This window comes from Lytechinus variegatus, chromosome 3, assembly GCF_018143015.1.
Source record: "Lytechinus variegatus isolate NC3 chromosome 3, Lvar_3.0, whole genome shotgun sequence".
Lineage (NCBI taxonomy): Eukaryota > Metazoa > Echinodermata > Echinoidea > Temnopleuroida > Toxopneustidae > Lytechinus > Lytechinus variegatus.
The window spans coordinates 43,342,560-43,365,401 of NC_054742.1; the positions used below are offsets into that span (position 1 = coordinate 43,342,560).

General features: G+C 34.6%; 2 protein-coding genes across 4 annotated transcripts in view; one reads left to right on the top strand and one right to left on the bottom strand.

The window, feature by feature from the left end:
* Positions 1–1,734: 1,734 nt before the first annotated feature.
* Positions 1,735–18,200, bottom strand: LOC121411095 (suppressor protein of bem1/bed5 double mutants-like). Of its 2 annotated transcripts, XM_041603615.1 has the most exons (10): positions 18,040–18,200; positions 17,325–17,337; positions 16,543–16,672; positions 13,858–13,978; positions 13,241–13,405; positions 11,135–11,288; positions 6,161–6,209; positions 5,223–5,449; positions 4,541–4,731; positions 1,735–2,786 (listed from the first exon to the last, which is right to left on the bottom strand). In XM_041603615.1, the coding sequence occupies exons 1-10, from the start codon at positions 18,110–18,112 to the stop codon at positions 2,584–2,586; spliced, it is 1,326 nt and encodes a 441-aa protein (XP_041459549.1). In that variant the 5' UTR covers positions 18,113–18,200; the 3' UTR covers positions 1,735–2,583. The 2 variants fall into 2 exon arrangements, with proteins under 2 accessions (XP_041459549.1, XP_041459550.1); XM_041603616.1 differs by lacking the exons at positions 16,543–16,672; positions 17,325–17,337; positions 18,040–18,200 and adding an exon at positions 14,417–14,510.
* A 3,835-nt stretch (positions 18,201–22,035) lies between these two features.
* LOC121411096 (neurogenic locus Notch protein-like) overlaps positions 22,036–22,842 on the top strand; it is a 29,145-nt gene continuing 28,338 nt past the window's right edge. For both annotated transcript variants that reach the window (XM_041603617.1, XM_041603618.1), the window contains exon 1: positions 22,036–22,340. In XM_041603617.1, coding sequence (XP_041459551.1) covers positions 22,278–22,340 — 63 coding nt within the window. In that variant the 5' untranslated portion in view covers positions 22,036–22,277. The remainder of the gene's footprint in view (positions 22,341–22,842) is intronic.

The following is a 22,842-nucleotide window of genomic DNA, read 5'->3' on the forward strand; positions in this document are numbered from 1 at the left end:
TTGATATAGGGGAAGGCGGGGTAAGTTGAGCCATTTTTTGCTTTGTTCATGTTGTTAGATCTTATATCATTCATAATCTTGTAGAAATATTATACCTTGCCTTAAAATTAAATTCTTTGGAAACATTTTTTTGGTTATATACCATTCTACCCCACACTGAAAGTCACTGTCAACTTAAAAAAAAAGAAAGATGTTAGATGGCTCAACTTGCCCCACCCATGGGGTATGATGGGGTTATCCTATGGGTCATCAATATACGGCACCACCACAATGTCTGACTCATTCATTACTGGCCTGGGGGTGGTGGCTCAACTTACCCTGCCTTCCCCTACTGTTCAATGGGAAAGATTCATCTCTGCTCCCTTCAATGGCTTTGAAGACTACCATGCCAAGCTATCAGAGTCCGACATACTAAAGTAATAGTACATCTTAACATTATCTTGCAATCAATCCCTTCATGTAGTAGAATTAATCCAACACTTTAATATGATTTTACATGATGATCGTGAGTTTGATAGCAAATTAACTGTACTTTCACTTAGATAGACCTGTGTCCCTAAACATAAAGCTCAATGATTGAGGAATGATTGTCATGATTGTTTGTTCAGGTACATGTATCTCATCATTTTCATTGTATGTTCAATCTCTAAAGTTGATAATGTGACCTAGCTATGGATCAAAGTTAGAGCTTGTATTGAGAGTAAAAACTTCTGAATTGTGTTTCAGACATGCCCATGAATAGTTTTTTTTTTAATTCTGTTCATGCCGATGAATAGGTCGACTTGTTGACCATTTTGTTTTTCATTTGTTGTTTCTTCTTCTGATCAATGTTTTATTTTACCCTTGTTATGACAAATACTTATAGGAGGTGGTAGACAAATTGCTGCCAATATTTATAAAAGTTTATCTTGCATGCAAAAATAAAATACAATAAACTGAAATTCATCAGTGATTTGTTTACCACTGTTTTTATTGGTGTAACTTATAGATGTGAAGTCAAGTTAAAAATTCAATGGTTGGTTTTGGAAAAAAAAGAGGAAACTATTAAGCTTGTGATTACTTTCCTCCCACTCTTGCTACAATTAGAAACAAATAACTTGTATTAATTTCTCAACATTAAATCATCCAATTTTCTAGGCCATTTCCTTCATTGTCAAATGGATAATGGTTATTGTCATCCAGTGGAGAAAAGTAAGTAACCATTTGAAATAAACAAAACCTCTCACTGAATTTTACATTGTATACCTTTCTTTTCAGTTTTATTTTATTTGGCAACTGGTTAACCTACACTTACTTAATAGCAGACACAATCTTAAGAGTTTGTCATTTCATTCCAACTTAACCCAGGTAGTAAAATTTGAAATCTTGTATTAGCACAAATTTGTCATTGACTTCAACACAGGGTTAAAAAATCAGGTAAAAAATAATTGAAAGCTTTCTCCAGTAAAAAAAAGTCTTATGCAAGAGGGACCAGGGCTGGTATTCAACAGGTAGTATTGATTTCATAGATATTTTGATTTTCATTTAAATGCTTAAACTCCTATCAGGGGCCCGTTTCATAAAGGACTTGCAACTGTTGTAACTTTGCCATAATGGAAACTACCATGGTAACAGGGCTCATCAGCCAATCAGAATTACCATGGTATTTGGCATAATGGCAAAGTTACAACAGTTGCAAGTCCTTTATGAAACGGCCCCAGATCACGACTTATTTTTTTACTTTATTCAGACCAAATTCAAGCAAAATGTTAATAACCACTGCGACGCCTAAAAGTTTGAACCAAATAATGCACAATGTGTATGCATCTGTGTTCAGAATGAATAGCTATGTTGTGTATTACATTTGTGAAATGGATGCAAGCCAGACTTAAGCCCGGTAGGCAGAAAAGTTAAATTTAAGCATAATACTTAACCAAAAATGCAATAGGAAATCCATGATGGTTGAGTAATTTACTTTAAACTTTAAAGTACTGAATAAAATACTTAATCTGCTGGCTCAAGTATCAGATTGGAATACCAGCCCACGTTCTTCTTGACTGGGACTTTAGGTAAACTTTATTTCCAAATCAATTCAAAGCATTCAATAAAAAACATCACAAATTAAGTTAAGTACAATATTAGGTTAAAACAGAAAACAAGTACCGGTACAATTTAATACACAATAAATGCAACATATTTGATTAATCCATAAAGTGGTTACTGATATATCTCTTGAATGCAGATATACAGGTAACTCTGCATATAAGTCAAATATTCACCCAAGCCAATTTTTAGACCAAATTGTATACAATACCTACTCAGCTTTTAAGCAAGCAAATGGGAAGCTGAACATTCAACAGTAATATCATTGCATAGACAGCATCAAATCTCTTTTTACAGTTATATGACATCGCAACACAATTCAATTTACTGCAATAGTGACTACATGTAGCAACATAAATGCAAACTACGCTGTGCACACTGCTGCTGCAGAATATGAGTCAAATATCGAACAAAATAGATTTGAGTTTGGCAGAACACTGTAGTCGACTTGGAAAAAAAGGCTTACTTCACTCTGAAATGTAAGGTACCATAATCTGAAATCTATCCACAGTGTCCAAACTTCTGTGTAAACTCTGTAAATTTGTTCAGCTCTGCCCGACTGATGGTTCCTTGGCTTGTACTGAGTGCTTTGAGGAAATCCTGTATAGTAAGCTGCCTTGGTTGGACAAGCTCAGGCTGTACTTCCCTCATAGACTGTTGAATGGAATCTGGATCAGATTCATCGCAGGGTGTAAACTTCCCATCTGATAAAAAAAAGTAATTATGGACATATCACTCTATTCAGAAGGTGGAATTACATGGATATGTATTGGTATTCACATTCCACATGAAAAATTGTCATATCACACAACTTGGAAATCTCACAAAACTGGGGAAGAATGGTTATGTAATGATGCTGATCATAGTCAAACAATTGACTGAGAGCGCAATATGATTAGCCAATAACTTTGCAATATCGTGTCGTTCAACTGTCATTCTAGAACTGATACACATCACTGTTCAGTTTCCAGTATGTTTACCTTCACTCGATACCTGTCATTCTACTTTTTATCAGGGAAGAGCAGTCATTTATGATCGGTCATAGCTTTGGGATATGGTTAAAAGATCAAGTTCATTCTAGAACTGTTACACATCACTGTTCAGATTCTAGTGTGTTTACCTTCACTTCATACCTGTCATTCAACTTTTTATCAGTGAAGAGCAGTCATTTATGAACATGGCTTTGGGATATGGTTAAATTATCAAGTTCATTCAAGAACTGACAAACATCACAGTTTGTTTACCTTCACTCCATACCTTTGGAACAAGCCAAACAACCTTAGCTACCCCTGTAGATGTGATAGAACTGTTCCAAAGGTGTGGATAATATTATATGCCCTCTTTATTATCAAGCGTATACTAGCAATTTGCGAGTGATCTGATACCAAGGGGGTGATTCACAAAGATAAAAGTATGACTTAGAATCACACTTCTAATGAAAGCTGACGCGTATATATTATTGCAACGCACAATCTTATTGATGAATACGCAGTAGTGTTTACAAATTCTTGGCATGATCTGACCAATGTGGTCATGCCTTTTATAACACATGCAACTAAGCATTTACGTGCAACTCTAAAGTCATACTCAAATCTTTGTGAAACACCCCCTAGGTTAGCATCCAACTGATATTCAAAACCATTTAGAATAATAACTACAACTTTTCAAATTCAATTCAATTTCACTTTCACTTTGGTGCTGAAAAGGTAACCAATTGATACCAATGGCTTACATCATGCTTATATTAGATCCCCATTCACAAAAAAAAACTTTCCTGAATCTAATTACACTGAACCAGAATGCTACAGAGTTGAGTGCTCCAAGTAATCCTGGACGCAATGTTAAAGGAGAATGAACCAGTCAATTTCATATAAAAGAAAAAAATCAAGATACAGATCAATGAAAGTTTGAGGAAGATTGAATAGTAGGAAAATTTTGAGCATTTGAATATTGAAAATAATATAGCTATCTATATCCTCATATTGGCAATATGAACAAGATAGGTGGTGTCTAACAATGTACATCACAGATCTTTTTCACATTGCCAATGGGAGGATCTTCATAGCATTAGTCCTTGATGATGAAATGCTCATAACTTTATTGCTTGTTCAATTGTACACAAACTTTAGTTAATCTTATTTCTTTATTTCTCTGCTTTCACACAGGCTAACTTATTCCATGGGTTTCATTCTTGTTAAAGCTAAAACCTTGCGGTTTAATTTCTAGGGTTGCGTTTCTTCATGAACACGTTCATGAGTGACTGAACGCCAGGTTCCAATACTTAAGTAATCTTACCTGGAAATTCAATTTCATGTTGTGAATGATTTTGCATGAAGCTTTAAACCCAATGCCTGTAGCAACAAGATTGATATAGCCCACTACCGGAGCAATCTGAACTAGAAATCTATTTTCAGGGAATTGGTTCTGTAAAGTGACTTTGAATGGAGTCTTGCTGTACCTGTAGTTTCCTTCCAGTGTGTTGCCTTTTGTACTTCACGGACAGGTTCATAGAGAGCAGAGAGGATGAGATTGGAAAGGTCACTCCCAGAAAAGCCTTCTGTTTTATCAGCAAATGTGTCCAAATCCTCTTCAGAAAATACTGCACTGGAAGAAGCTGTGTTGAGTTGGAGAATAACTTTCCTTGCTTCTCTGGAATGTAACATTCAGAGTAGATGAGAACTTTTTATGTACTCAAATTTCTTTAAAATCAAAGTATACACGTTTCTCTTATTTCATTGATTAACATCTCACGAACAAAGGCTAACAAAAGAGAAAATTAAAAGGCACTTTTAATTATGTAAACATAAATAGAATTGATGTGAGCCCATAAAAGCAGTAAAAATGTTTATTGTGCAATTAGCCATATCACAGTTTTTTTTGGTAGAAGATTTATCCATCTTTCTTTCTAAAATCATACAGAGCAGAGAAATAAACTAGCTCACATAACAACAGTAGCAAATTTTTGCTAATAGTGACCAAAACCAATTGAATGATTACAGACAGGACACAATCGTAAATGCATTGCTTGTAGGTTTTGTGTTCTCCATTGGCCATGTAATTGGTGTGCATGAGTAAATTCTTGACATTACAAAACTCTTCTTTTTTTGTATCATGAATGACCATTTCTACAAGCAACAAACCTATCAGGTAGGTGAATGTATATCCTCTTCTGGAACCTCCTAAGGAATGCAGAGTCCAGTTCCCAAGGTCTGTTGGTAGCACACAGGAGGAAGATCTGCTCGACGGATGCCATGTTATCCGCACCTTCCATTTGCCTGAGTAGCTCCGTCTTCACTCTCCTTGTGTGCTCTTCCTCTGAAGAACTTCGGCTCCGACATATGCTATCAAGTTCATCAATAAATATCACCTGCAAAATACCCAATTTATTAGCCTCTAATGTTTCACAAAGAGTCAAGTATAACTTGCTATATCACTATTAAAAAAGCTTATATTTCTATTTAGTGAGCCTTCATAAGGTAATGAACAAAACTTGAGACATGATTAACAGATATTTTAGCTGGATGCCTCTGAGCGTTTTTTTTTTCCCACTTCTTATTCTTGATTTTCACCACAGACAGGACAATGATTGATTTAGAAAGGTGCAGTGAGTAAAATCCTGCATTAGGCAAAGCTGTGAACATGGCTACTGCTAAGGTACATATGCTCAGGGAATGCAGCTTATTAGTATCCATCAATGAGACTAGGCATTTGATATCATGCGTGCTTCAGAAATTAACTCACATCTTTCTCTTTTGGGGGGTAAAACCCTAATTGTCTTATGATCTTATGTCATACATCAATGAACACCGGCAACCATCACAATGCATGGAATAAAACATGATTTCCACTTTTTATCATGATCAGCTAATGGCCTTTTTCCAGTGTAAAAAAAGCAAGTTTAAAATGGTATAGTACTTTATTGGTTCACATTTCCTCCTTTACAGGCTCATGGAACATACAAAAGATAAATGAGATATATAGAGTAAAGGTATTACTGCTTCAGTACACTCAAATATGAGAGAATATATATATTGTTTCAAATAAGGCTAGTACATGTATTTCAAAGTATGGTACTCACCGATCGTCCTTGCTGCTGAGTTGCATGTTGGAATAACTCCTTAATTATTCTACAGAATAAAATTGTAAGGGTAAAAATATTACATCAGGTCATGACAACAGAATCAGGAATATGTAGATTTTTAATTCTCTTGACAACAATGTTATTTTTTTTCATATGCAGAGAATATAAATTATTGGATGGTTGTTCATTCCATTTAATTTTCTAATTTATAAAAAAAAGCATATGCCATCATGGATTACTTATTTATGTATTTTTAATTTATTTCGATTTTCTTCTCATATTCCTTTCTAAAAATGTTTTTAATTCTTTGATTTGGCTATGACTCTCTCGTAGGATTACTGCCTCGACAAAAACCTAATGTTTTTTTTTTAGTATTTCTCAATTCCATCCTTTTCTTGAAATCTCTGTATCACTTTATGTAACATAAGCATCTTTACATGTATATCTTTAAAATATCTCTTTGTTTTGACAATCTGTTATCATGCCCACACGCATTTTTCTGTATATATCTTTTTATCAGAATTGAAAATAAATGAATTGAAAAAAAAAAACATCTTCAAGGGACCTGAAACACAACTGTAAACATCAAAACACTTGAGATACTTGACTACGACATTCACCGAAGTGCTTCATGATTTCATTAAAAATAATTTTCATCATTCTGTTTATTTATGATTGAACTCTATTAAATGTCTAAACATATTTGAAACAATGGAAACCAGGAAAAATGTGGAGAACAAGTCAGAAAAGGCTGCCAGAAAGACTCAAACTCTGACCAATTTTCTGATGGAGACCAACTGTGATAGAATCTTCCCACTCTTTGCCTCATACATCTGGAGAATAGAGGATGCCCTTCAATACAAAGATGTGATTTCATCTATTGTAAACAATATTGCTGTATTGTCGACAGAGACAAAATCATAAAAGTTGTCCAAGAGAAAAGTTCAACATTCAGCAATCGATATTAATCGTTCTTGTAGAGCTTCTTCTTGTGATAATCTGACCAACGTTAATGATCACGAAGTGGTAGTCAACAAGGAGCTACATGTAACAGCCGAGAAGAAAGCCGAGTCAACTCAACCTCATATTTTTAAGTTTGCCACATGAAATTCCCATAGCACAGTGTATGAAGTGAAAATGAAACTCAAATGTTAATATCTACATAGACCTCACTAGAATGAGACGAGAATGGGTATATGAAGCTCAAAAGCATGAACGAATAGAATTTGGAGAAATGGTGGCTGTATAATTGCACTTACCAAGATGACACCAAGGTCAAACTACGAAAAATCAGTGACTTAAAGAAACTTTTACTCTGATTGATGATTGTTTAAACATCAGCATGCTTGATTGAACCTATAATTCAGAAGTTCCCATGTATAAAAAAAAATTGCTAATTTGTTAAATCAAATGAAAATGTAGTGTGTATGAACCAAGTGGATTCACTTGTGTTATACAATAGAATTTTAAAAAAAATCTAATTAGGTGGTCTGTCATTTATGACAGATCACCTTTTAATTTCGTCAGAATTTTCTTATTATTATTTTTATTTATTTATTTTTACGGATTTTTCTTGTCGCCAAGTTATCTCAAAATAGACTTGATCAATTTCATTGAATTTCATGTCATCTATAGGATCTGTCATGGACACGTCAAAATAAGCTTTTCAAGGTCATCAGGTCATGATGACGTCATCTAGGCGCCATTTTGTAAAATCACATTATCAATCATATCTCCATTATTAATTATCAAAAATTAACAATATTTACATCACATTAATTTCAGGTTAAGGGTCATCAGGTCATGTCATCAAAGGTCACCTGGAGGTCATGTGCGCGCGCGTCAAAATTTCAAAATGCTCAAAATCACTTCTTTACCGAACGAAAGTACGTTTCAGGTCATTCTAAGCATTTCAAAAATTTGCGCGCGCGCACGTATGCGCGCGCGTTTTCCTCGCGTAACACCTTAACACAGTGCAAAAACACCTTTTTTTTTACATCATTTCATTGATAATAAAATTCTGAACAATTTGATACCTTGATCAACCTTCTACGACCATTAATAACGAAATTAACACCCGTTAAAGTTTGCAGCACGTGTGCGCGCGAGCTCTCACTATAGGCCATATATGGTCAAAAACATGCCTATTGTAAATTCACTGTAGCTCTTTAAATAGTCCATTGACCCCCAATTTTTTTTTCATATATCGATAGAGTATGAGTTGTAAATTTGATTTCATGTCACCATTGTCCCTAAATTATATCATGACGTCATCAAAATGGCGCCTAAACTAAAAATTTCATTTTTTCAAAAATGACGTCATCAAATTTATGCAAATTTGGCTTTAACTTCTCGAATATAGATCATTTTTCGCCCAGATTTCGATATGTTGTAGTTCAGAATGTATTCTTTCTATTTAGTATACATGGATTTTCGTTTTGAGAAACGCATCATTGCGTAAAACAGCGATGAAAAGAGGCATGTCATTTTTCCTCATTTTGCGTGTAATCTCTATGGGACATGACTTTTTCTCAAAACCAGATTCGACATTCCTCTATTTCGTGAGCCATATCTCCATTGTTTCGTGTCAGTTTTCCCTGAGCTTTTAGTATGTTGTAGCTGAGATTCTGCGCTATCGCAAGTGTGCCCTCCATTTTTTGATCAGATGCCGGGATCATGCCCGTATTTCACTTGCAAAATTGGACTTGTAATTCTCAAAATTGCTTACGTGTATTCTCTATGGGGAATATCGTGGCTTTGACTGCTTCTTAAAGGGCGCGGGTTCGAGTCCTGGGGTGAACAAGATGAATTTTTTTTTCACTTTTTTTTCTTTTTGCCACTTCTTACATGATCCTTTATGATAATTTAAAGGTATAAAAGTTTAAATTTAGCAAGATAAAATAGATTATAATTGCTTTTTTCATATCACATGTATTTTGCGTGTAATCTCTATGGGACATGACTTTTTCTCAAAACTAGATTCGACATTCCTCTATTTCGTGAGCCATATCTCTATTGTTTCTTGTCAGTTTTCCCTGAGCTTTTAGTATGTTGTAGCTGAGATTCTAAGCTTTCGGAAGTGTGCCCTCCATTTTTTGATCAGATGCCGGGATCATGCCCGTATTTCGCTTGCAAAATTTGAATTGTAATTCTCAAACTTGCTTACGTGTATTCTCTATGGGGAATATCGTGGCTTTGACTGCTTTCTAAAGGGCGCGGGTTCGAGTCCTGGGGTGAACAAGATGAATTTTTTTTTCACTTTTTTTTCTTTTTGCCGCTTCTTACATGATCCTTTATGATAATTTAAAGGTATAAAAGTTTAAATTTAGCAAGATAAAACAGATTATAATTACTTTTTTCATATCACATGTATTTTGCGTGTAATCTCTATGGGACATGACTTTTTCTCAAAACTAGATTCGACATTCCTCTATTTCGTGAGCCATATCTCCATTTCTTCTTGTCAGTTTTGCCTGAGCTTTTAATATGTTATAGCTGAGATTCTGGGCTTCCGGTCATGTGCTCTACACTTTTTGATGAGATGCCGGGATCATGCCCGTTTTTCACTTGCAATATCGGAATTGTAATTCTCAAAATTGCTTACGTGTAAGTCTATGGGAAATATTCTAGCTCAATCGGTTAGGCGTCAGACTTCAATCTCATTCAATCATGCGGGCAGGGGTTTCAGTCCGCGGGTGAACATGATTTTTTTTAATATCTTGCGCACGATCAATTATAACAATTCTAATAAATAATAGCTAAAATATTTCAAAATAAAACAGATTATAATCACTTTTTTTCATATTATATCTATCTTATCATATACGTCCATCCGCTATCTGTTATAAATCTATGTATATTTTTTTCTATCTATCTATCAATCCATCCATCTGTCTGTCTATCTATCTACCTACTTGACATATATGTCTATCTCTCTGTTAAATATATATCTACATGTTTGAATATGTCTCTGTCACTCTATCTATCCATATATATGTCTATCTGTCTATCTACCTACTTTGCATATGCATCTGTCTATCTATCTCTCTCTCTGTCTAATATAATATAATATATCAATCTGTTTAGATATGTATATCTATCTATCTTTCTATATATCCATCTATCTATCTGCCTGTCTATCTTTCTATATGTATGTCTGTCTGGCTATCTATCTATATCAATCTATTTGTCTCTATCTATCTATCTATTTATCTATCTATATGTCTGTCTGTCTATCTATGTTTTATTAATATAACCACCTATCATTTATCTCTCAATCGATCACTTGATCCATCCATCGCTCCATCCACCACTCCATCCATCTATATATATAAAATCATCTATCTTGTATGTATCTGTTCGAAGATGTATGTCTGACGATTGTCATCACCACATCAATAATCACATTTAGCAATGGTCAAAACTTATTCTTAGGATGTCTACGATCAAGATTATCAATGATATCTAAATGATTTATTTCATACATCAGCCGACACTGAATGACAAATCATGACAGACCACCTAATTCGTCCGCATGACGAATTAAATTCTAGTTCTAACTGGATTTGTGAAAAATGCCTATTTTATGAACATCCTTTCCGTGTAACTGATGTAAATTTTTCCTGATTCTAAAAATAAAATTTGATTATATTTCAATAGACTTCATTAAAATTCTGATAAAAATTTTTCCACTAGAAAAAGTTTATTTTTGATCGTATGGATGTCTATCATCATCCGTCAGTTTAGCTACCAGTATTAATTACATATGTATGACTGACAAATGATTGAAACCAACATATGACTTTCGACATCCATTAATTTGTAAAGCCATACTTACAAGTTGAACACACTTAAAGTTTCTCAAAATAGAAATCAGATACTGAATAAGTCCTTCTCACTAATGAGCAAGACTTAATGAGTACTACCAACACAGAAAATTGATGAAAGAATAGATGGTGTTCTGATACTCACTTCTCACTCTCTCCAACCCAGCTAGAAATGAGATCAGCACTTGAAACACAATAGAATGTAGAATTGATTTCTTGAGACACTGCTTGAGCAAGCCTCGACTTCCCAGTACCTGGAGGGCCATAAAGTAAAATCCTTTTCCATGGTTTTAATCCACCTGCATATAAACCGAGAGGGCCGAGACCATAATAGACAGAAAGCCATTATAGAAAGTTATTTCATTCATTTCATTTACTTTCATATTTCTCAATGACATTTGACCGACATAAAACCAAGGCAAAAGCAATTTTGTGTCTTGCCCACTTATGAAAATAACCAGAAATATCGTGATTTGCGAGGGCATGCAACATAATTGTATCGAAACTTAATTGTGAAATGACTGGGATGGAATAACACTTGTCATAAGAGCCTTGCATGTCAACTTTAACGTTGACTTGAAAATGACCTTTGACCTTACCATGTGACCTCCGACTGCAGCATAACATGCAGGTCCCCCAAGTCCATCTACCATCCAAGTTTGGTTGAAAAGCGACTTACAGTTGCAGAGTTAGGTGTCATGAGTCTTGCATGTAAGCTTTAACGTTGACCTGAAAATGACCTTTGACCTTACCATGTGACCTCTGACTGCAGCATAACATGCAGGTCCCCAAAGTTCATCCAAGTTTGGTTGAAAAGCGACTTACAGTTGTGGAGTTGTGTGTCATTAGGTTTGTGACGGACGGACGACATTTGGATCCCTAAGTCTCGCCTTCACCTCTGGTGGGTGATACAAAAAGCAGTTCCTCAACTTTGCTTTAAAAGAAAAAAAGGAAGTGCATCCTGTTATATCTGGTGCAAGAATATTCCAGTATTTTTGTCCTGTAAATATAATTGTTTTTTGTGTAAAAATTGAACGAGTTTGAGGAAGATGGTATTGATTACTCTGACACGTGGGACATGTGTGATATGATTGATTTTTTTTAAACATATGTGAAAAGATTTCTGGTAGTTTGTCTTTGGATAAATGATACATAAATATACCAATGTTATAAAAAAACAATTCAAATACCTTCAGTATTTTGTTTTCATGAAAAAAGTGATTGGTGTGACACAAGTACCCCACATGATTAATATTTCTTATTGCACGCTTTTGTATTCGGAAAATAATGTCTAGCAAATTTTTAGAACAACCCCCCAGTATACAGATAGTAAAATTTTGTTTGAGAACATATATTCAAGTTTATTTAAAATTTCAATGTTTCTAGAGAGGACCTTGCTTAAGTAATTAATGAGGGATTTCCAAGAAAGGTCAATTCAAATTTATTTGATCGATCAATAATCATAACTTTATGTTTACATATTTTCAACATGATATAGGATCAATTACCCTAAAACCATTGCATTGGTAGGCAGTTAAATAAGGTTTTGACATGACTTCTGCTATATCAATTATTCAAAATCATGTCAACTTCTCCTTAGAATTCTGCAAGTCATAATCAATCGGCTATTCACTGTATTGTTCTATACAGAAACAGATAAGTATTTGCACCTTTTTTGTCTGTCAAAAAATATAAAGACTTGATGATATTCAGAGCTACAACTGCATGGGATATTTGATTTATGTTTTTGTTTTAAAATATATACAATTCTGGTTTGTAAAAGTGGGGTAGTAGTAATTCAAATTAATATTTCTTTGTGAAATAAGATTTCAAAATAGTCAGTACAGGTCTTCAGGTTGCAAGAGGGACTTTTTTTAATCAATCAGATTTTTTTTTTTATTTCAGTTTAGGTACACGTTTCAAAAGCTGCAAGTTAATTACAAATGACTTTATAACTGGTGATCCTTTCTTATGTGCTAAATCGACATCACTTAAAATTTGGTGTATATCATTTCACACAATAGATCATGTCATTTGTGAAGTCATCGTAACTTACGAACATCTTCATGAAACACCCACAGGAGTATCTAATATCATCATTAGAAATGAAAGAATTTACAGGGTCAAGTCTGACTAGAATATTATGAAAACAGTGTTATTTCAATCAAAGTTTGAAAATATATAATATAGATAAATCTTATAAAAAGTGAAAGGTGATGTAAAAAAAAGTACAAGACAAAAGCCAGCAAACCTGTGAACAGATGGGGATATTGTATGGGCATGATGATCGCCTCTCTTAGGATTTCCTTGGCTTCAGATAGTCCAGCTACATCTTGGAAGCTGATGCTTCCTTTCCTGATAATTGTGTCTTCAACTATTAGCTTTCGTTGTGTCTTGTGACTATCAGCAGCATTGTCTGTCAGCAATGTCATGATCATTTTGTCATATTCATAGGATACATGTAGGCATTATTGCATTATTAACGTTTCAAATACCGGTACATGAGCATAAGAGATCTTACAAAATATCACTTTTGTTCAATGAACCACTGCAAAATTTCATGTTACCCCTTAAGCATATACATGTAATTCTCAACCATAAACAAATATCTGTTCATATGACTCACGACTGCCTAGGCCTATTTATCTCTAGGAACCCATTCACTCTGATAAGGTATACAGCAAACAAGCATTTTATGCATAAATTTGAATGGACTTACTGTTCTCAAACAGTAGGCAAATGGGAGAAATTTATCTTATCACTAGATGGTATATTCCTTAAAAATTGTTTATACTATTTTCATCACCAAGTGCCAAAGGAGAAAGAAAATTCACTGAATACTAACAAAAGTAGATCCCGATAAGTTACCTGTTGATGTTGATGTTGCATCTTTAACACAGGTTTCTTGTCCTTTATTCAGTTGATCTTTCTTTGCTTGAAGTAAGCCTAGGGAGTGGCCAACACTGGTCATCAATTGCTCCAATGCTATCTTAACAGAGGCAAATTACATAGGAAAGAGATGAAATGATAGACCCTATGAGATAAAGAATTCAATCCTAATTCACTACAAAATATTAATGATAATGAGATCACTGACTGTAAAATATTGCTCACTCATTGAAAGTGGGTCAACTGACCCTCTCCACCCATGCTTCACATGAAGTTCACCATACCCTTTTTTTTCAGGACCGCAAACTGCATCCTATTCACAGCATAAGGACAATTATAAATCGTCTGTGCTAAAGTTACCTGTACATAAATCTAATAATTTGAACAATCAAACTTTACCTTGTATCCATTGGTCAATTTTACGGGGATTGTATAATTTGCTGATCAAGAATTATGAAAATAAAGGAAAAACAGGCATGAATTAATACACCAATTTTAATTTACTGCCCCAAGTACCCAACATAATACTTTCACTGACCTCTACTGTAGCCTCTGGAATTTTGTCAGGGAGAGTGAAAGGACTTATGATATGACACAGTTTAGAATCAATTTCCACTCTGGCTGTAGCCTGTAATCCAGCCATTCTCAATTACTTTTTTTGAAGCGCCACATTTCTTGTTTAGAATCTGTAATGCTCCACTATACATTACGCAAACTAGCAGAGTATTTCGGAAGGGGTCTAGAGGCCCCTGGTGGGGGTCGAGGGGGCAGATCCCCCAGAAGTTTTGGAATATTAGGAATTTTAAATTGCCTCGAGGGGCTCTAATTAATATCAACAGAAGAAATACAAATGCCAACAAATTACACAATATTAATATCAAAAGGAAAATGACCAGTGACTTTTTCACAACATACAAATTGTACCGGACTAGTTCAGACTGTTCTGCACCAGATCTATTGGCTGAAGCAAGTGGCGTAATGAGTAAAAAGAAAAAAAAATGAGGGGGCTAGATATGGAAGCTGAAGCAAAAATATATAACTTTTCAATCAAAAATCTATATTTTGACATAGCATCAAGAAAATAATACAATATTCTACCCTCTCCCTTTCCTTTTCTCCCTTTTTTTTCTTTGCCATGAAACACTTGAGGGAACCCCCAATCCCCGCCTCCACCATAGTGGCTGAAGTTACGTTCCCCGATTTTGCAAGAGCTGAAAATTAGGCGTTGCACCGCACTAATGCCCCAAATTGTCCATTTCTCTCTACAACTCACGTTGCAGTTTCATTCATTCAGTTCGTGTTAAGCAAGAATGCATGCAAGCAATCAATCTGAGCATAGATGTATTTCACTTTTACAACTTCGGATTTTAATCGGCTTCGGAAACAAAGTTCCTACTTGTTATGTCCCACAATCATAATCTTTTATTATCAGGATGTTCTTTGAATGTCATATTATTTGATGTTTAACTCTTAAATTAACCAAAACGTATATCTGGAAATGCAAAATTTCTCGCCGTTGAAATAGAAATCCGACAAACGGGGTTTTCAAATCAATTGTGTGGCATATATAAACTTTGCAAAGCATAGAATAAATAAAAAGGAGAACACCATCGATCTTCAATAATAGGGGTTATCGAGCTAAGTTGGACAAAATTTGAGGAAATCAATGAGCAATTAAGTGTCAAGTAAAGAGTTTTTGTTTTCTCTTTATATTAAATTGATCACCAAATCCTTATTTCCAGGTTACTGGTAGATACAATTTTTCTCTCCAATTTTTCCTTGTTTTTACTTTTTTTTATATCGGCTCCCAAGCGCCACTCCGCAAGGCTCGGTGCGCCACAAGTGGCGCGCGCGCCACCATTTGAGAATCCCTGCTGTAATCCATGCTAGGCTGATCAGGGCAGGCTAAATTTTGCTGCACATACATGAAAGCGACATCTGTGAGACTATAATCAGTTTGTGCGAAGCATACTATAACCTATAATGCTTATGAGATACTCAATAAATCAACTTAACTCTTTCAAAGCTGGCTTACAGATTATATAAGCTCTATCTAAATGACATCAAAACATGTTTTTTCATAACTTTTTTTGATAGTTAAACGTGTGCAGTTTGAGAAACAGATGACAGGTGACTTCTCGTCTTCCAATGGTCATTTTATTGTTATCATTATTCTTTTTTTATGATTCAGTGCCGATTTTTCAGACAAAAAAACTGCCACCGCACAATCATCTACATGTATGATAATAATTTTATGAACAAACAACTAAAGCGTGACTGCTAGTCCCAGTTGCATCAGATGTATCACATTTTGTGTTACCAGTACTGCTGTACAAGTAAACAAGACCATGAAGACGGTCAATAGCTGCAGCCTTAGTCTAGGCCACCCTGGTTGACAAACCACATCCAAATACGGTAAAATACCCATAAAAGCTGGAGCAGATCCAGGCCCCCCACCATTGAAATTGAAGAATTTTTTTTTTTTTTTTTTTTGGGGGGGGCTTGTCAAATTTTTACTGGTACAAAATATCCTTAATTTGTGGTTGAAAACCTTTTTTTTTGGGGGGAGGCATGTCAAAATTTTCCTCCAAAAAATTTACCCCCCTAATTGGGAAATCCTGGATCTGCCCCTGCATTATAGCTCAAGATATTAGGAAACTGCACCTTTCTTGATCTGTCCTCTTCTTTGTCTGCCAGCTGCTGAACAAGTCCTACACAGCCTTTGCAATTTCTGATTAGATTGTCTAAGCTGACATTGCTGGTCTGTTGACATTCTTCTGCAGCTGCTGACAAACTAATATAAATTGATAATTGGTTATGATGGCCTGAATTCATGAAGATGCAAAAACTTTAACCAACTGATTAAAAGCATATTTGATGTTGGATGGCTAACTTTAATGCATGGGGGAACTTCATCCATTTGAAAAATACAACTTAAGCACCTGTGTTAAATCTCGTTCATGGGTTAAAGTTTCTACCATCCTTGTAAATTCAGGCCATTAAAATTTGATATCATGTTGGCCCAATGCCAAAATATGCTCATTTTGTCCATAAACAAATAAAAACAAAAACATTTTTTGAGTGATGATTTTTTTTATATGATTAATAAATTAATATTAGAATTATTAAAAGACCACTAACATATTCATAACTTTAATGTAATGCCCATGTAGTAGCCTATATATGCATAGATCAAGTGTTGTGTAAAACACCAAGAACATATAGAACCTAGTCTAGGATAGAAACATATTAGGATCAGGGAAACAATTTACATTTTATAAATGAGAACAATATATTGCTTCTCTTGCCAAAGGATACCTTGAAAGCTATAGTTAAACCTGGCATGTATTTTGTAACTTATAATTTTAGACAATTTCACCTTTTCCTCTGTTTGTCTGTCAGTAAAAACAGATTGCGTTCCAATTAAAGAAATTAAAATAACTTACCAGTCGACTGCCTCTGTTTGGGTAAATGTAGAAAAGAAACAAAAGGAAAAATGAACAGTGATGGTGGGTGGGTGTCGGCCCTGTTGGGGGATGGGGGGGGGGTGAATGAATACCAGTATTTCTACTATTATGTTAGTAGTAGACCCTACTAAAAACTAACTTTGTTAGGCCCTAATAAGATCTAACAGTTACTAGTTCTTGGTCTATAAACAATAGTAATGATAAGAACTATTACAAAGTAGAATCTAAGTGAAAATAGGAAATAACAATGAAGATGAATTAAATCATAAATTTTAAGCTACGGCGGCAAAGCCATCATTATGATATATTCAAGAGTAAGAGTCGAGAGACCAGTCCAACATTACGACCCATTCATGCTCATCTACTGTAGATGTAAACCTATTTGTTTTTCAGTCAAAATACAGTACCGGTACCGGTTTGTTATAGTCTAGATCTGTACTTTAATCGGTACTAAAACCAAGTCAGATATTAACACAGCGCCCGACCGATATAATTCTGGGCGTAGACCGTAGGCTTGGAAAGTTGGATTAATGAATTCGACACCGGCGTTCGCCTCGCCGCGCCGCCGAGACTTAGGCTTAGCGTGGTCCTAGGACTCCTACTAGGCTAGGTCCACGGCCCGGGCAAGGGACAATGCAAACTGAAAATGGTTAGGCTTTCGATGGAATGGAATCAAAAGTATGAATTAACTTACCTTGATATTGTTTTAATTTGACATATTTATGCAGTTGTTCTTGGGTATCAGGCTCACTTCTTTCAGATGACATGATGATGATATAAAGGCACAGTCAGAGAATTCGGCCCAATCGCGACATCGACAAGTACGATTCCGAATTATAATTGCCGATGGATCATAAGCAAAAAATTAAACGCAGCATGTGAAATGCATTCAGCGTGTAGGCCTAACGTATAAATCGATAGTATCTTTGATAATAGTACAAGATCATCAGATTAGATTGCGGGGGGGGGGGGGGGGGGGACAAACAGGAGGCTGAGAAGGAAGGAGAAATGAAAGGTGAATTACTAGTATAAGAAATGGAGTTCAGTGTCGTGTAACTGTGCAACAAAACATTACCTCTCAACTGTTATTCAATGTTTTGTGTGAGTACCCCCAGCCCCCCAATAGAAAACTGTTGTGTAGGCGGCGGAAGGGGGGGGGGTGACTATTTTAGGTGCCAGGTGGGGGCTGTAAAAAATATCCTAAAGTTATAAAAATGAGAATTAAAAAGAATGAATAGGAAGTAAGAACAAAATGAAAAAGAAAGAAATATATATTTTCTGCAGAAAATATACAAATAGGCCTATGTAAAGCGACTTTAAAATACTGTACCTGGAAAGAACAAAAAATGGGACATTAAACAAAAATAACATGCTTGTCGGCAGTGCTGTTGATGGAACTTTGGTTGACGGTAGTCACTTTATGATCTGTAGCCAAAGAACCGTGAAATACCAATTTCTCTCAAAATGGACCCAAACTGAGTTACCTGTTCTTTCTAGATACATTATTATAGGTCAATATTTATAACTCCAGTTTATAATCAATTATTACTTGAGATTGTAGACCTAAATAATTTGAAGGCAGATAAGGCCCCTGTATGGAACAAATAGAGTTGTGAAAAAATATACATTTTGTTGCCGATCCTCTGTTTAATAAATTTAACATCTATTGGAGCTTGATAAGGTCACTAAGAAGATTAAAATATTTATTGCCAAAGTTATATACCCGTATTGATGGGAGATCATTAACGTGTATTATCATCCCATATCTCTGTTAACCTAATTCTGGTTTGCGAAAATGTGTTAGTGTTTATTTTTACATGACTTTATATAGTTTTGCTGATTTGCTAGTCCTTTTTAAATCGAATTATTATTGTATTTTTCATTTAGATAGGGGGTCTACAACTTACAAGCTTTGATTTTCAGTAGACCCTCATCAATTTTTCCATGTAAGTATATTGTATTCTCATGTATAAAATCAAGCAGATGAAGTATTTTCCTCCATCCTCCGATAATCATTTTCGATCGAACATTATCTATGGCATGCCATGATGCAGAGGGGAGTACAAGATGCTGCAAGATTATGATAATGATGTTGATTGTCGTTTAAATGCGCATGATGGCCGTATTTTTTTCTCGGTACTTTCTTATGTTATATTATTATTAAATGAATCCATTAATGTCGTAACTATAGAAACAGATGGATGGTGGAAAAAATCAATTCCATGTTAAAACAGAGAAACGTGTTCATGTTCAAATGACATATTGTTTTAAATTTACCCTTTCCCGCAACCAAGCGACATCCTTTTGAACTTTTTAAAAAGTATTATTTATCCATTATGTTTATGATGTTAAATGGGGAACACAGAGTACGAGATGAAATTGAAAAGAGTGTACAAATCTTCGTGCGATGACCCTATTAACCCTCCATGCACTGCAATATCTTCGCATGCAGTGAACCCCTAAAGGTCAAGTACACCCCAGAATAATGTTGATTTGAATAAATAGAGAAAAATCAAACTAGCCTAACACTAAAAAAAATCATCGAAATCGGATGTAATATATAGAGAAGTTATATCATTTTAACTTTCGCTTATTTTGGGGGCATTTTAACTTTCGCTTTAATATTTTTTCACATAACTGTGATATGCACAACGCAGATTGATGCAAATGAGTCAGTCGATGATGTCCATCTATTACTATATTCTTTTGTTTTTATTGTTTTTTCAATTTGTTTCCCTCCACAGGGATTTTATTATTATTCAAACATAACAAGATATCTTTTCAATGACAAATCAAATTAATAACAACGAAATACAGTACAACAGTAACTGCAACAAATATATAAATTGAACTGTCAGGTTCACATAATAGTAAACAATTTAAGAAACAAGCGAGGAGTAAATGAACAATAATATTCATAAGTATAATTGTACATGGAAAGGGAACTGAACAGATCACCTCATGTAAACATGGCACGTAATTGAAACCATTTCTTTGTAAACTTTACCATTTTACAATTTGACTCTGCGATATATTTTTCATTCTTGAAATAATTCTGAAGTGCAAATTTGATATTATCAAAAACAGGTAATTGATGTTTTACTCTGGAAGTGTAAATCATTAGCCGTATCACTATCAATAAACAATTTAATGCATGATTACTTGAACCTCTTAAGCCAAATAATTTTTCTTTATTAGAGAAAAATATTCTATTTCCAGTTTTAAGAAATATCCATTGCTCAAACCTGTCCCATATATGTTTAATACATGTACATTCACAAAGTAGATGAGTGACTGTTTCACGGTGTACATTACAAAAAGTACATTCTTTTTGTTGAGCTAAATTAATTTTAAACAATATTTCATTTGTATATAAAATGCGTTGCATTATTTTGAACTGAAACCAACGTAAATTCACATCGGTAGTACAACTGAATCCAATAGAGCAATACGACTGCCATTGCTTGTCATTCATATCGAATATACACTTCCACTTAAGAAAACTTTTACACTCCACTTTTCTTTTCTTTTTAAGCATCGTATAGATGTGTGAACAACCTTTATCATATTTCATAACAAGTGCTATTGTATCAGGGATAATAGGTTCTTGGAACTTGCTAAAGTGTGTGCCATTGCTAAAACCGTCTCTTATAGCATCACATAATTTTATTGTTTGAATAACACAATATTTCATTTTTTACAGATTTGACAATAAGGACCAAGTTGACAGAACCATATATTATTAAAATGCTAATTCAAAGTGTTCAGTGAGGAATTAATCTTTATTTCACTTGATGATGAGGAGAAAATTATAGCATTTCATATTTTATATAATAAAATACAAAATAAATAGTGAGTGGATGACATCACATACCGACCAGGATGTGTGTATAGATGTTTTGTGACAGTAAGCAAAACTTAAAAATGTCATAACTTTCCTATTTTACATCCGATTTTGATGATATTTTCATTGCTATATGCTTGTTAGATTTCTCTCTTCTTATTCAAATCAACTTTTTGTTGGGTTTAGTATTTTTGGGGGCTTTCATTAACTCTTTCTTCTTACATTTTCGTTTGTGTTTATGAATTTTGCCATTTACGCTAATATCTGCCCCCTAAAATTTAGGCTTGTTACCCACAGACCCCCCCCCCCCCACCCAGATGACTTTAAAAATCTCTTAAACGATAGGCTATTTGTCAGTCATTCCCCAAATTACGATCGACACCAATGATTCCAGCCAAAGGAAACAATGAAGTAGATGCCTACTGAACTTGCTTAAGCGATGAAAAGAAATGACGGGGGGGGGGGCAAGATATGACAACATTGAAGTCATATCGTAGGTCACTACCAGTTATCAACCAGGAAAGTATCAGAAGCCACAATTTCAGTCTTGGTGTTAGTGGGGGTTTTTGTGATCATGCTCTCGTGCTATACTAAGATGCAGTCATGAAAATGCTGGAATGCATCTTTTTTTTCAAGAGAGATAATGACGTCACACTTTAGTACTCGGGAGAGCTTAGTCATTATTCTGAATAGATTGTATTTTTCTGAATCTATTTTGGATAGGATCCTTTGTTCGATGCCAGGAGACCATGAGCTGCGAACTAAATTGTCAATCCTTCGCTCTGGTAATCAATGATAAAAACATCCTCGTAACAAAGATTAAGTATCCCAGCTCTGTATAATATAAGTCTAGCGCTCCTCCAAAAGTATATACACGCGGAAATATATATGTGACTACCGTTTCAATGTTACCTCTCACGAAAATCATAAGGGAGCAAGATCAATTGTGAGAAAAATTGCCCGGGAATGTTGTATGCACAAACTAAAGATAGGGGAAGAAATTGTTGATGATGTAATGCTGAAGAAAAAGGGCCTTCAATGATGCAAATTATTCGTTGCATGGAAATTCGGTATAATATTGCCTAATCATGAACGCGATGTTGAAGTTTGCCTCAGTTATCATCTTTATTGCGCTCCACTTCTCACGAGAGGTAAGTTATATGTTTTCGGTTAGAAGCTATAATAAAGCAATTTTTGTTTATTTATTCACTTATGTATTTATTTATTTATGCATGTATGTATGTATGTATGTATGTATGTATGTATCTATCATCATACTATTCTTTATCATTTTCTCATTTTTTGTGTATCTTTAACATTATCTATTGAATTGTATTATTATTCATAATAAAGAACATTGATTTATTTATATTTATTCATTCATTTCTTTTTTAAGAAGAGAGATTGTCTTGTTCAAGGTGAAGGGTCTAAGTACGCATTGGCTTACAGATAGAGGGTTTTTGGGCCATGGAGTCTAAAATTTTCACTACCAAGAAACAGGGGAGAAAATGAAAGAAGTGCAAGAGGATAATATTTTCGGAATATTAATTTGTCACAAAATTAGATTCTTTTGAATTAAAAAAAGTCCAAATTTTTTTTGCTCGCTTCGCTTGCTTCCATGCAGCTTTTTAGAAACAGTTTGTTTATACTCCC

Coding starts and splice junctions, on each gene's coding strand:
- LOC121411095 (XM_041603615.1), bottom strand. CDS start 18,112: ATGTCATCTGAAAGAAGTGAGCCTGATACCCAAGAACAACTGCATAAA. Junction 13,979..16,542: donor AAGAGGACAGATCAAGAAAG/GTGCAGTTTCCT, acceptor GCCTCTGTTAAG/ATAGCATTGGAGCAATTGAT. Junction 13,406..13,857: donor TGCAACATCAACATCAACAG/GTAACTTATCGG, acceptor CATTGCTGACAG/ACAATGCTGCTGATAGTCAC.